This window comes from Bos indicus x Bos taurus, chromosome 3, assembly GCF_003369695.1.
Source record: "Bos indicus x Bos taurus breed Angus x Brahman F1 hybrid chromosome 3, Bos_hybrid_MaternalHap_v2.0, whole genome shotgun sequence".
Lineage (NCBI taxonomy): Eukaryota > Metazoa > Chordata > Mammalia > Artiodactyla > Bovidae > Bos > Bos indicus x Bos taurus.
The window spans coordinates 27516665-27529105 of record NC_040078.1 but is presented as its reverse complement, the minus strand read 5'-3'; the positions used below and the strand labels follow the sequence as shown (position 1 = coordinate 27529105).

Genomic DNA, 12441 nt, shown 5'->3' with positions numbered 1-12441 from the left:
CGTGGCTTAGACGAGGAGGCTGCCCTTCGCCTTATTTCTCCATCAGAGAGGATGCCTACACCGGAACCCACTTCCTCTTTTCTCTCATTTTAAGCCGCTTTAAGCTCCGTTTTAACCCACCCTCTCAGAAGGAAATCTTTAACAGAAAGCCTAGAGGCCCGGGGAACCCGGCATCTCGCCGGCTCACGCGGCCCTCGGCCCCGCCCGCGCCAGCGCGCCGCCCGCGCGCCCCGCCCTGCCCGCGCTCTCTCGCCGTTCCTCCCTGGCTGGGCCAGGCGGATGCCTGGCGCACCGGGCCGGCCGGGGAGGGCCACGCCGGGCCACGCCGGAGCGGGGGTAGCGGAGGGCGGGCCGGGGCCGCGGCCGGGCTCCAGCTGGGTGCGGGGCCGGGGCCGAACGCTCGGCCCGCCATGGAGGTGGAGGAGGCGTTCCAGGCGGTGGGCGAGATGGGCATCTACCAGATGTACCTGTGCTTCCTGCTGGCCGTGCTGCTGCAGGTGAGTCTCCCGCAGCTACCACCGCTGCCTCTTCCTGGCCACCCAGCTTGGGGTGAGGCATACCGCCCCCGCCCCGCGATTTCCCAAAGCCCGGCCCAGATGCCAAGGCTCTGCAAACCCCCAGGTGTGGCGAGCCTCCCCCGCCTCCACCTCCACCTCGCGCGAGGACGGCGCTGGGCTAGGCGCCACGCTTTGGCCTGCGCCAGGGAGAGCCAAGGTCGCTGGCCGGCCTGTCAAGCTTTGTCCCCGCCCAAGCCTCGGATCCTCGCCCCATAGGCGCCCTGGTCCCCTCACCTGGAGCAGGGAAGGAATGTGTGGAGAATGAATACTTAATCTGGCGAGCTGGTTAGTAAGAGATGCAAAATCCCCTTGTTAGCTGGAATACTCTGTGACTACGGAAAGGGAATCTCTAACCTGTGGCGCTGTCCCCTTGAAATCTTAAACAGAGAGGGCCCTGGTCACCCACTGACCAAAGGGCCCATCCGCTCTGGTGTCGACTTACTATCTTTTCCTTGACTTGAGGCGGCTTCCCTGGTGGCTCAGATGGTAAAGCGTCTGTCTGCAATGCAGGAGACCCGGGTTCGATCCCTGGGTTGGGAAGATTCCCTGGAAAAGGAAATGGCTAACCCACTCCAGTGTTCCTGCCTGGAAAATCCCATGGACGGTAGAGCCTGGTAGGCTACTGTCCATGGGGTCACAAAGAGTCGGACGCGACTGAGCGACTTCACTCACTCCTGTTCCAGGGGCTTTCAATGCTTCGGGTTTCTTTCTGGTTTAAGTTCTGCTGGGTCATTCTGCCCAGAGCCACTTTGGGCTTGACACTATTTTAAGTCCATAGTACCATCTACAATGGGTGGTGTAAAAGGGAATCAGTTCTTCGTGGTACAGAATTCTCCCAAACTGCCTGCACACCCCATCCTAGAAATGTGAGTTCTGTATGCTCAAGGTCACTACAAATACACTTTGCCATGCAAAAGTTACTCTTCCTTTTCTTTTTTAAATGGCCCTTTTGACATTAATTACTACTTTTATTCTAGTGGCATTTTATTCATAGATCCTTTTTAGTATCTACTATGAGTTGGCCATTTTAGTTTTTCCTTTATTCAGCATATAGTGAGTGCCTACTGTATGCTTAGCAGGGGCTGCAATGTTTATAAACCGAAATCTCTTTCCTGTGAAGTTTGCATTCTTGTGGCCTTGGGGTGAAGCAGTGTGTGCTAAGTTGCTTCAGTCGCGTCCCAGTCTTTGCGACCCCCATGAACTGTAGCCCGCCAGACACCTCTGTCCATGAGATTTTCCTGGCAAGAATACTGGAGTGGGTTCCCATGCCTCCTCCAGGGCATCTTCCCTACCCAGAGATTGAACCCTCTTCTTTCATGTCTCCCACAGAAGGCAGGAAGTTAAATAATTACAATTAACCTGTGATGGTTAATTGAATTAGTTATTCTGAGGTAAGGGACAGGGTGGTCATGGATATAAGTACCAGTCCACCAGTTGCTTAAACCTTGCATAAGTCAACTGCTCAGCAGGAAGATTGGGAGGGTTAGAGGTGAGGATTGACTAAGTGATTCTCTTTTCCACTAAAAAGTTTGAAAGTTCAGTTGATTTCATCATCTGGCAGTAGAACCATCTAAATGATGCACTCATAGATTAAGTCAGTTCTTTCTCTAGCAAAACAAGTTCTCAGTTCACAAATATGCAATTTTCTGAAGTTCCTTTAAGTGTGTTGTTTTAGCTTTAAATGCAGTTTACTGTGGAGAAAAAGTGTTTGTGCTAAATCATAAAAGAGTATTTAATGCCAAAAACAGAATTGTAAGCATGATGCCTGATGGGTGCTTATTGGGTTGGCCAAAAAGCTTGTTCAGGTTTTTCATAACATCTTACGGGAAAACCCAGTATATTTTCTCTTTGAGAAAATTCTTTTCTTATTCTAACCAAGAATTTCAGGAACATGAGTCCCTCTCTGAGTAACCTTACCTCCCCATCCCTGCACTCTACCTCCTATGACATTATCTTCTCACCTGACTGGCCAGGTATTCAGTGACCTTGAATAACTTTGTCTTGAGTGGAGTGTGGCACTAAAAAGGCCACTATTCCTGTGTTCAGGACCTGTTAAATTTCCACCACTTACCTTTTTTGGGGGGATTCCCTGGTGGCTCAGATGGTAAAGAGTCTGCCTGCAATGCAGGAGACCTGGATTCGATCCCTGGGTCGAGAAGATCGCCTGGAGAAGGAAATAGCAACCCACTCCAGTATTCTTGCCTGGAAAAACCCATAGACAGAGGAGCCTTGCAGGCCACAGTCCATGGGGGTTGCAGAGTCAGACACAACTGAGCAACTTCACTTTAACCTTTTTTTAATGGTTGACGCAGGTGGTTAGAGTTTAGTACCAGAGTGATCTAAGCCCATGACCGTTCATTGAACCCTACTTGTCATGTGGTCAGCATTCATCATAGAAGAACTAGCTCTTAGAGCATTAGGCATGAGTAACTGTTTATCTTGTGGGTATGGGCTGGGAAGGTACCCTGTAGCTGTGCTGATCCCAAAAGATATTAGATGCCCATCCAAGCAGAAGTGAATTATTCACAGCTGTTACCTGTTTGTGAGGACTTAACTACCCCATAGAGCTATATCATCCAAATGGTCCTAGGGTCACTCACAGCTATCCTGGATATGAGAGTGGAGCTCCCCAGAGCCCATTCTACCAAGTCTACTTGGTAGACTTCATGATTTGGGCTAGGGGAGCTGGCCTGCAGAGTGTGAGAACTGGAGAGCCCCATAACACAGTTGTAATGTGATGCTTTCATCATTCATGTGGGGGTCGCTTTCTCTACCAAAGGAAAAAGCCATTTTTAGAGTTGATTGGCTTTAATGGAAGGAGGTTGATGGCTTGTCTGCTTTTAAAACTGAAGCCCTTGTCTTCCCAGTGCTCAGCGAGGGTACAGACCAATGGTTTAGCAGCCCTGCCCGAGACGGGGAGTCCTGCACATTAAGACTGCACATTGTGGACTGCCAGGGAGAGGGACTGTGGCGGAGCGGGGTGGGGACTGCCTCAGCAGGAGCCTTTTCTGTGTCTGTGGTTTGGTGATGACCAGCTTCATCCAAGAAACACCAAGCTAGAGGGACAAAGATGGAAACCTTACAGACCCTTTTGCATTTTCTTCTTTCTAGGATCATTAAAAAAAAAAACAACTCCCTGTACTTCAAACACATCCAAGTTACAACTGAGAGGACAAAACCAAATTATAAGCCACATCTAAAGGTCTTTAGGTTAACTGTTTTCTTAGATTGTAGATACCATCATGTAATTCCTCAAACATTTTCTCAATATCCAATTTCCTTTGACTAGGAGACCTACCTTCCCTTGCTTTGCAAACACAATCTTTGGAATCCCCATAGTGGTCAACTATCTGATATATAGAGAATAAATGCAGGTTTTGTAGAGTTCTTATCATCATGATGGGATCACATGCCCTGATAATAAGGATGCTTGGTTTTAGTGTCTCCTGCCTTGCAGATGGAATCTTTACCCTCTGAACCATCGGGGAAGCCCACATTTTCATTAGCAGAAATCTAGAGGAGAAAAATTGCCTTCTGTGAAACTAGTCATGTTATAAACAAGCAATAAGATTTCTAATTTTTTAGTTAGAAAAATTCTTACCCACCCCCGAAATATACATACCCTCCTTTGTGTACGCTCAGTCGTGTCCAACTCCTTGTGACCCCATAGACTGTAACCCGCCAGGCTCCTCTGTGCACGGGATTTTCCCGGCAAGAGTACTTGAGTGGGTTGCCGTTTCCTACTCCAGGAGATCTTCCCACCCCAAGCTGCGTCTCTTACATCTCCTGTATTGGCAGCTGGATTCTTTACCACTGTGCCATGTAGGAAGCCTTGCCCTCCTTTGGGCAGGAGGTAAATATTTGTAATATTAATATATGAATAATTCTATTTATTACCATTTCTATTTTCTAGTCGTGATTCAAAATTGATGCTGTCATCACTGTTTTGTGTTTGTGTTTGTGTGCGCTTATTTGCCAGACCGTTTGGAGGAAAGTTGGAATACAGATCTTTGCTTCTCGATCCCTTTGGACATAAAGTGGAAAAGGACCCTACTCCTTTGTTCCGAGTCAGAGATTTCAGCTCCCTCATTTTGCTCAGGATTATGAATCATAGGTTGTGGTATAATTTGCACAGAATTTAAAACACCCATTAATTAACAGGAACATGTAACCTGTAATAAGCCTTCATTTCACCTGCAGAATTGAGATGCTGCTGTGAACCTCAGCTTGAGATATAGTACTCTGGTGTTTCGGAGTGCATTATTTTTATATAAACTCTTAATAACCTCAACAATACTTTTCAGCTCCTAAAACTGCCAGTATTTTCATATTGTTCATGCAATAAATATCTTTTCATGGTGCTTTAGAAAGTGGAATGATAGAACAGATATTTTGCAGAAGAGGAAACTATAATAGTCAACACATAAAAAGATGTCTACCTTCAGTGGTCATCTGGGACAGGCATATTAAAATAACTATGAAATATGATTTCACACTTATTAGGTTAGCAAACATTTAATAATCTAACAATACAAGCGTGATGAAAATGAGAAGTAGAAAGTATCCCACTTAGAGAACAATTTGGCACTGTCTAGTAAAATTACAACCAGCATTGGACTCCTTGGTGTGTGTGTGATAATATCTCTTGAGCTTCTACATAAGCAGATACGTGTAGGATGTTTATTACAGCACTATTTGTCATGATAAAAACTAGTAACCACCTAAATGATTGGTGGCTCAGAGGGTACAGCATCTGCCTGCAATGCATGAGACCCAGGTTCAATCCCTTGGTTGGGAAGATCCCCTGGAGAAGGAAATGGCAACCCAGTCCAGTATTCTTGCCTGAAGAATCCCATGGACGGAGGAGCCTGGTAGGCTACAGGGGTTGCAAAGAATTGGACACGACTGAACGACTTCACTTTCTTTCTTTTCTTTCTAAATGATTCCCCAAAAGGAACTGGATAATTAAAATGTAATATAAATTTGATAGAATAAAACAGTTAACATGAACACACTAGGTCTACACACGGCCACATGGATGAATCTATTAAAACACAATGTGAAATGAAAAAAAAACAGTGTGATATATACAATGTGAAACATACTCTCATAACAAATTTTTAAAAATTAGGAAACAATACTTATATGGCTTATGAACGTATATGAACAATGTAGAAGCATAAACATGAAGTAGATTGACACACAATTCCTTCCCTCTTGGGAAGGAAGGGAGGGGATGTGAGAAGGGATGGATACAAAGGAGATTTCCTCTGTATCTGTAATATTGTGTTATTAGAATCTAAGACAAATATGATAAACTGCCACTAGTTTGTTGTGGTGGTGGGTTCATGAATCATTTTTATTTGTTCCACTTTTCTGTGTTAAAAATTTTTTTTAAAAATTAAAATGGTAAAAGAAGATCTGCATACCTTAGAGAGGATGCTACAATATGAGAATAACAATTCACTTTTATTGCTCTTCCTTTAACCCATTATGACTGTGAGTTGTGGTCATTTACTACTCAGGAGTGGGGCTTCCCCTGTGGCTCAGTGGTAAAAGAGTCTGCGTGCAGTGCAGGAGACCCGAGTTCGATCCCTGAGTCAGGAAGAACCTTTGGGGGAGGGCATGGCAACCCACTCCGGTATTCTTACCTAGAGAATCCCATGGACAGAGGAGCCTGGTGGGTTACAGTCCATAGGGTCACAACATAGTCTGATGTGACTAAAGCAACTGAGCAAAAAGTAAATACTCAGGAGGAAGAGTGGGTTTTGTTCGGGATGCTTTATTGAACTTTGTGTAGAACATTATCCCATCTCATGGCTCCTACCTGCTAGTATTTATCTTTATGTCCCTTCTCCCCAGGAGATTCATAGGAAGACTGCCTTTCCATGAGGTGTCACGGAGGTGGATAGCTTATGGTTCTAACCTCTCAACCATAAGTGAGTGATACAGTCCACATCATAAGCCTTAGTGAAGACCTTATTGGACTGCAATCACTAAGACCGTCCCTTAGGCCCCAAGGAATTCTCACCACCACCTGGCGTTCAGCCATGATGAGAACCTGTGGCATTAGAGCTTTTGTCAGGACTCCTAAGACGTGGGACCATCTACCAGAGATCTCTGCTTGTCTGAGCCAGTTTTATGCCACACTTACCCTCAAATTTAGTTCTGTCTGCCTTGAGACAATGGCTGAGAGCTTGGATGATAATCTGGGGAGCTTTGCCTGGTGTTCCTTCCATCAGTTTAGGTGAATGGGTGCCGGTAGGTCAAGGAGACCATAGTTACTCTTGTCCCCAGTATGATCTCAGGAAAACTGTTGTCTACAAACAGACACTGCCCCCTGGTGTAAAGCAGAGGAAGCTGCAGATTATCAGACTCGCCTGTTTCCATTTGGGGAGGATATGGAGATACCGGGAGGCCTCCAAAAGGTGTGAAAGTGAAAGTCGCTCAATCGTGTGTCCGACTCTTTGCTACTCCATGGACTATACAGTCCATGGCATTCTCCAGGCCAGAATACTGGAGTGGGCAGCCTTTCCCTTCTCCAGGGTATCTTCTCAATCCATGGATTGAACCCAGGTCTCCTGCATTACAGGAAGGTTCTTTACCAGCTGAGACACAAGTGAAGCCCAAGAATACTGGAGTGGGTAGCCTGTCCCTTCTCCAGGGGAACTTCCCAAGGGAGCTCCTTAGAGCCTGGAGGGTCTCAAGAGCTAGGATGCGCCTTGGGAAGCAACTGACATCATTGTAGCACCCAAGCCCCCAGCAGCATGCTGGCCAGGGCTACTCGCAGCTGATTGATACACGCCATGAGAGAAGGTGTTACACTCTAAGACAGCACAGAAAAGCATTTAAAATATGAAGCCAGGCAATGTGACTATGACAGTATAAACACTAGACTTGAAGGCTGTGACACCGCTGAGAGGTGGCTGAGTCAACTCATGCCGTCGACCCCTCAGTTTTCTTTGTGCTCTTGGAAATGACTGGATCATGAAAGTTGAATTCATTTGTTTTGCAAGGTCAGAATCTCTTGAAGTTGCCCTGTGCCTATCAATTAGTTGGCATTGTGTTAGTGTTGACTTTGGGATTGTCAGAATACTGGCTTGATTCATCCCCGCAGCTAGAGGCGGCTGCCTTAGAAGAAGGAGCCGTCAAATCCAAAGACACACACAGCTCAGAAATCTCCTTTCTCATTTCCTTGACCAAACACTTAAACAGAAACTAACGTCTGCACTAATGGGAATTGTATGGGGCTCAACAAATAGTATATGGTGGCTGTAGAAAAAAGAGAAAATATAGGATAAAAATTATCAGAACTTCTGCCACCCAGAAGTAAAATATGCTCACCCTTTGGCATACAGATGAGCTTCCCAACTTTGTATTATATAAATATGTACATTTGTCTTTTGTGCAAAAGTTTTTATCTTGACCTGATTTTGTCTGTCAATAATATTGCAAATATCTTGCTGCACTCACAGATTAACAACTCCGTATTTTTTAATGGCTGCAGCATGGTGTCCCAATGTGTGGCCATATCATAATTTGCTTATTCAGTTCTCTTTTGTTGCAAATGTAGATTGGTTGGTTCCTCTTTTTCCGTATTCTGGAACTCATGACTTTTTGGTCATCCTTTGACTCAGGCCTTCACTTCTTCCAGTCAGTTTTATCACTCTTTTTAAGCCCAAATTTCTGATGTTTTGGTTCCTCTCATTTCCCCCAGATCTTCTTTGTCTCAGCTTGATGGATGAGATGGAGGTTACGAATGTAAACTTCATAAGCATCCTTTCCTTTAACTTCAGAATTAATTTTTTATTCTTGTCTATGTTTCTCCACAGTGTCCAAGAGGAAAACATACCTCTGCCTTCTTTTCAGGGATATCCTCTCACTTTTGTTCTTGATTCTATATTATTCTACATCAGCTCTTTCTTTTCTTTTCTTTTTTTTTTTAGCATAGTATTATGTAGACTTTATTTTTTAGAGAAGCGTTCAGTTCAGTTCAGTCGCTCAGTCATGTCCGACTCTTTGCGACCCCATGAATCGCAGCACGCCAGGCCTCCCTGTCCATCACCAACTCCCGGAGTTCACTCAGACTCACGTCCATCAAGTCAGTGATGCCATCCAGCCATCTCATCCTCTGTCGTCCCCTGCTCCTCCTGCCCCCAATCCCTCCCAGCATCAGAGTCTTTTCCAATGAGTCAACTCTCCACATGAGGTGGCCAAAGTACTGGAGTTTCAGCTTTAGCATCATTCCTTCCAAAGAACACCCAGGACTGATCTCCTTTAGGATAGACTGGTTGGATCTCCTTGCAGTCCAAGGGACTCTCAAGAGTCTTCTCCAACACCACAGTTCAAAAGCATCAATTCTTCGGCACTCAGCTTTCTTCACAGTCCAACTCTCACATCCGTACATGACCACTGGAAAAACCATAGCCTTGACTAGATGGACCTTTGTTGGCAAAGTAATGAGAAGTGTTAGGTTCACAGCGAAGTTGAGCAGAAGGTACGAAGGTTTCCCCTGTATCTCCAGGCAAGAATACTGGAGTGAGTTGCCATAGCTATTGCCTTCTCTAGGGGCCTTCCCAACCCAGGGTTTGAACTCAGGTCTCTTGCACTGCGGGCAGATTCTTTACAGTCTGAGCCACAGGGGAAGACCTGAACATATACAGCCTTCTCCATTGTCAACATCCCCCATCAGAATGGTACATTTGTTACAACTGATGAAACTAAGCTGACACATCGTCACCCAGTGTCTCCAGTTTACATTAGGGTTCCCTCTTGGTGTTGTACATTCTATGAGCTTGGACAAATTTATAATGACAAGTATCTACTATTATAGTATCATATTTAGTCTTTCTACTGCCTTAAAAATCCTTTGCACTCTGCCTTCCATTTCTCCTTCCTAAGCCCTGGCAACCACCACATCATTTATTTCTGATCTTCCAGCTTTCCGCATTCTCTGACATCCCAAGGAATGGACTGCGTGGTAGATTTAGGTGGTATATGGAAATGTTATTAAATAGCATTAACGCATAAAATAAGAGGGGTACTCCCTTTTGAATCCTTGAATCCTTTTGTTTATTTAAGAAAAAAGTGCTAGCACTTCTCAAAACATTAGCAAATACCTCTTTTAACAAAGGGACTGAACCAGAATTAAGGAAGGTTCAGACTTTGTATAAAAACATTACCTAGTTAGGACTGAACAATATTATTCTGTTTTTATTGCATTTATTATTCATTTATTATTTATCATTCATTTATCATTGCAATTATTATTTCTTTTTTTTTTTTTTTTTGGCCATACCACGTGGCTTGCAGGATCTCAGTCTCCCATCGAATATTGAACCCAGGCCACAGCAGTAAAAGCCTAGGATCTTAGCCACTAGGCAACCTGGGAACTCCCCTATTACTCATTTTTTAAAAAAAAACTTTCAAAAATTATGAAACATTTCAAATGGAATACAGAGAATAATATCACAAACACACGTATACTTACTTCCAGGTTTAATAAATGCCTGTATTATGCCATGTTTGTCTAAGGTTGTGTTGGTCATAGTTCAACCAGAGAAAGAGGAAACAGAACTCCTAGATAGAGATATATGTTTGTATATGTGTGTGTATCTGTGTTGTATATATGTATACGATTATATATGTGTCAGTGAATAATTTGTTCTGAGGATTTGACCTTATACCATTGTGGGAGCTGATTTGGCAGTCTCTGTAAGGCTGTTGTCTCGGTGTTTGAAGCTGGAGCTTGACGTCTGCAGGGAAGGCAGCCTGGAGCCCATCAGAATTGATTGGAATCAGTGTCATTCTCACCGCCTGCAACCTTGATGAAGCAAATGGTATCATGGAGCTAAACACACGTCTGGCCCAGGAATCAGAGCAGCTGAAGGAGGGTCCAGGGGAGTATAGATCAGAAGCAGGTCCAAACGAGGCAGTGGCTGTGAGGAGCAAAAGCACTGACCCCAACCTTCTGAGCATGCTCCCTTGCTTTCACCCCTCCCGGCCAAAACTTGCCCCAAAATATCTCTTGTGTCCTACCTTAAATAAAAATACTCCAGCTAACACTTACATTGTAACAGGGTGTTTATAGTTACATCTGGATGATTATATTTGTATTGATATACAATTTTATTTCTCTGTAAGTTCACTTAAGTTAAAAAAATTTGAGTCAGTTTAAAAGCAGACCATTAAGTAAATAATAAAAAACAGAAATGGGCATGCAGCACTCTTGCAGCTGGGGTTACTCAGGTGACTGAGTTTGGCAAAAGCTGAGCCTGCCCTGTACTACTTCTTCAAAGAACACTAAGAATGTGTTCTTTATTTTCCTGGCTGTGACTGGACTTCTTTGGCTTAAGAATTCTTTCCCTGATTTTTAAAAAATAATTTTAATTTTAATTTTGGCTGTGCTGGGTCTTCACTGCTGCTCGGGCTCTTCTCTGGTTTCGGCACGTGGGCTCATTAGTTGTGGCTCCCCGGCTCTAGAGCACAGGCTCAGTAGTTGGGGCACTTGGTCTTAGCTGCTCTGAGGCATGTGGATCTTCTGGGATCAAGGATAGAACCTATGTCTCCTGCATTGGCAGGTGGATTCTCTGCCCCTGAGCCACCAGGGAATCCCCTTTCCTTGAGTTTTGTTTTGACTAAACCCCTCCCAGTCTTTCCCTGCCTAGCCCAGATGTCACAGTTGCAACCTTTCTCTTATTCCCTGAGTTAGAATTCACATCTGCTTTTTTTATGCTCTCATTAATTTCATTTCTACTCTGGCTAATAGAGCATTTGTTAAATGTGCCTTGTATTTATATTTTTGGGCATATTTGTTGCCCTTACCTGAATGTATGTGCTCAGAAGAAAACAACTGTTTCTTATTCATCGTTGTGATCACCCGAGGCTCACGATACACTGTGTTGTGAAGTGTTGGTGCTCACTAAAATTTTTTTTAAAAGTAAACTACAGTAACAGAAGGCAGGTGGTCAGGTGGTGGCATTTCCATTTAATTTGGGAGATTGAGAGTGAAGCAGATGCATATCAAATATGTGTCCAAAATCTTAATTACTGGCTGGTCCCAAAATTACTTGTTTTTAAGCCATTGTCATTTTCTGTGCCACATTATGCAAGGAATTCATTAACAAAATGTATCTTAGACTGTTAGACACACAGTAGTGTGTTGGTTTTCTTAAAAGGATATAGAAATACAAGTCAGGGTTTCTTCTCTTCAGAAGATGATCAATCATTAGCAAAGGAAAATGTAATTCTATCTATACTGTTAAATAATGATGCAAAATAATATTTTCCCAGTAAATAATGGAGAAGGCAATGGCAACCCACTCCAGTACTCTTGACTGGAAAATCCCATGGACAGAGGAGCCTGGTAGGCTGCAGTCCATGGGGTCGCACAGAGTCGGACACGACTGAGTGACTTCACTTTCACTTTTCACTTTAATGCCTTGGAGAAGAAAATGGCAACCCACTCTAGTGTTCTTGCCTGGAGAATCCCAGGGACGGGGGAGCGTGGTGGGCTGCTGTCTGTGGGGTCACACAGAGTCAGACACGACTGAAGTGACTTAGCAGCAGCAGTAAGTAATAGAACCATTGAATGCTTTAGACATTAAAAAAGGAGGAGACATATATATACCTGTGGCTAATTCATGTTGATGTTTGGCAGAAAACAACACAATTCTGTAAAGCAATTATCCTTCAATTAAAAAATAAATTAATTAAAAAAGAGACATCACCGTGGTCCAGAGTGATTTGTTGAAACTTCAGAAGAAGAACTGAGCTCAAGCTAAACTTTGAAGGTTGGGTTTAGAGAGAAGCGGGAAGGTCATTTCAGGTGGGAAGACATAGCATTGGAGAAAGTATAGAAGAGGGCATACCCTAGACCCTTGCT

The 12441-nt window shown here is 44.1% G+C and overlaps 1 protein-coding gene across 3 annotated transcripts in view; it reads left to right on the top strand.

The window, feature by feature from the left end:
• Positions 1–254: 254 nt before the first annotated feature.
• The window catches only part of SLC22A15 (solute carrier family 22 member 15), a 104737-nt gene continuing 92550 nt past the window's right edge, over positions 255–12441 (top strand). For 2 of the 3 annotated variants that reach the window (XM_027535901.1, XM_027535900.1), the window contains exon 1: positions 255–497. In XM_027535901.1, the coding sequence (XP_027391702.1) occupies positions 411–497 (87 nt within the window). In that variant the 5' untranslated portion in view covers positions 255–410. The remainder of the gene's footprint in view (positions 498–12441) is intronic. The other variant, XM_027535894.1, reaches the window with a different exon arrangement.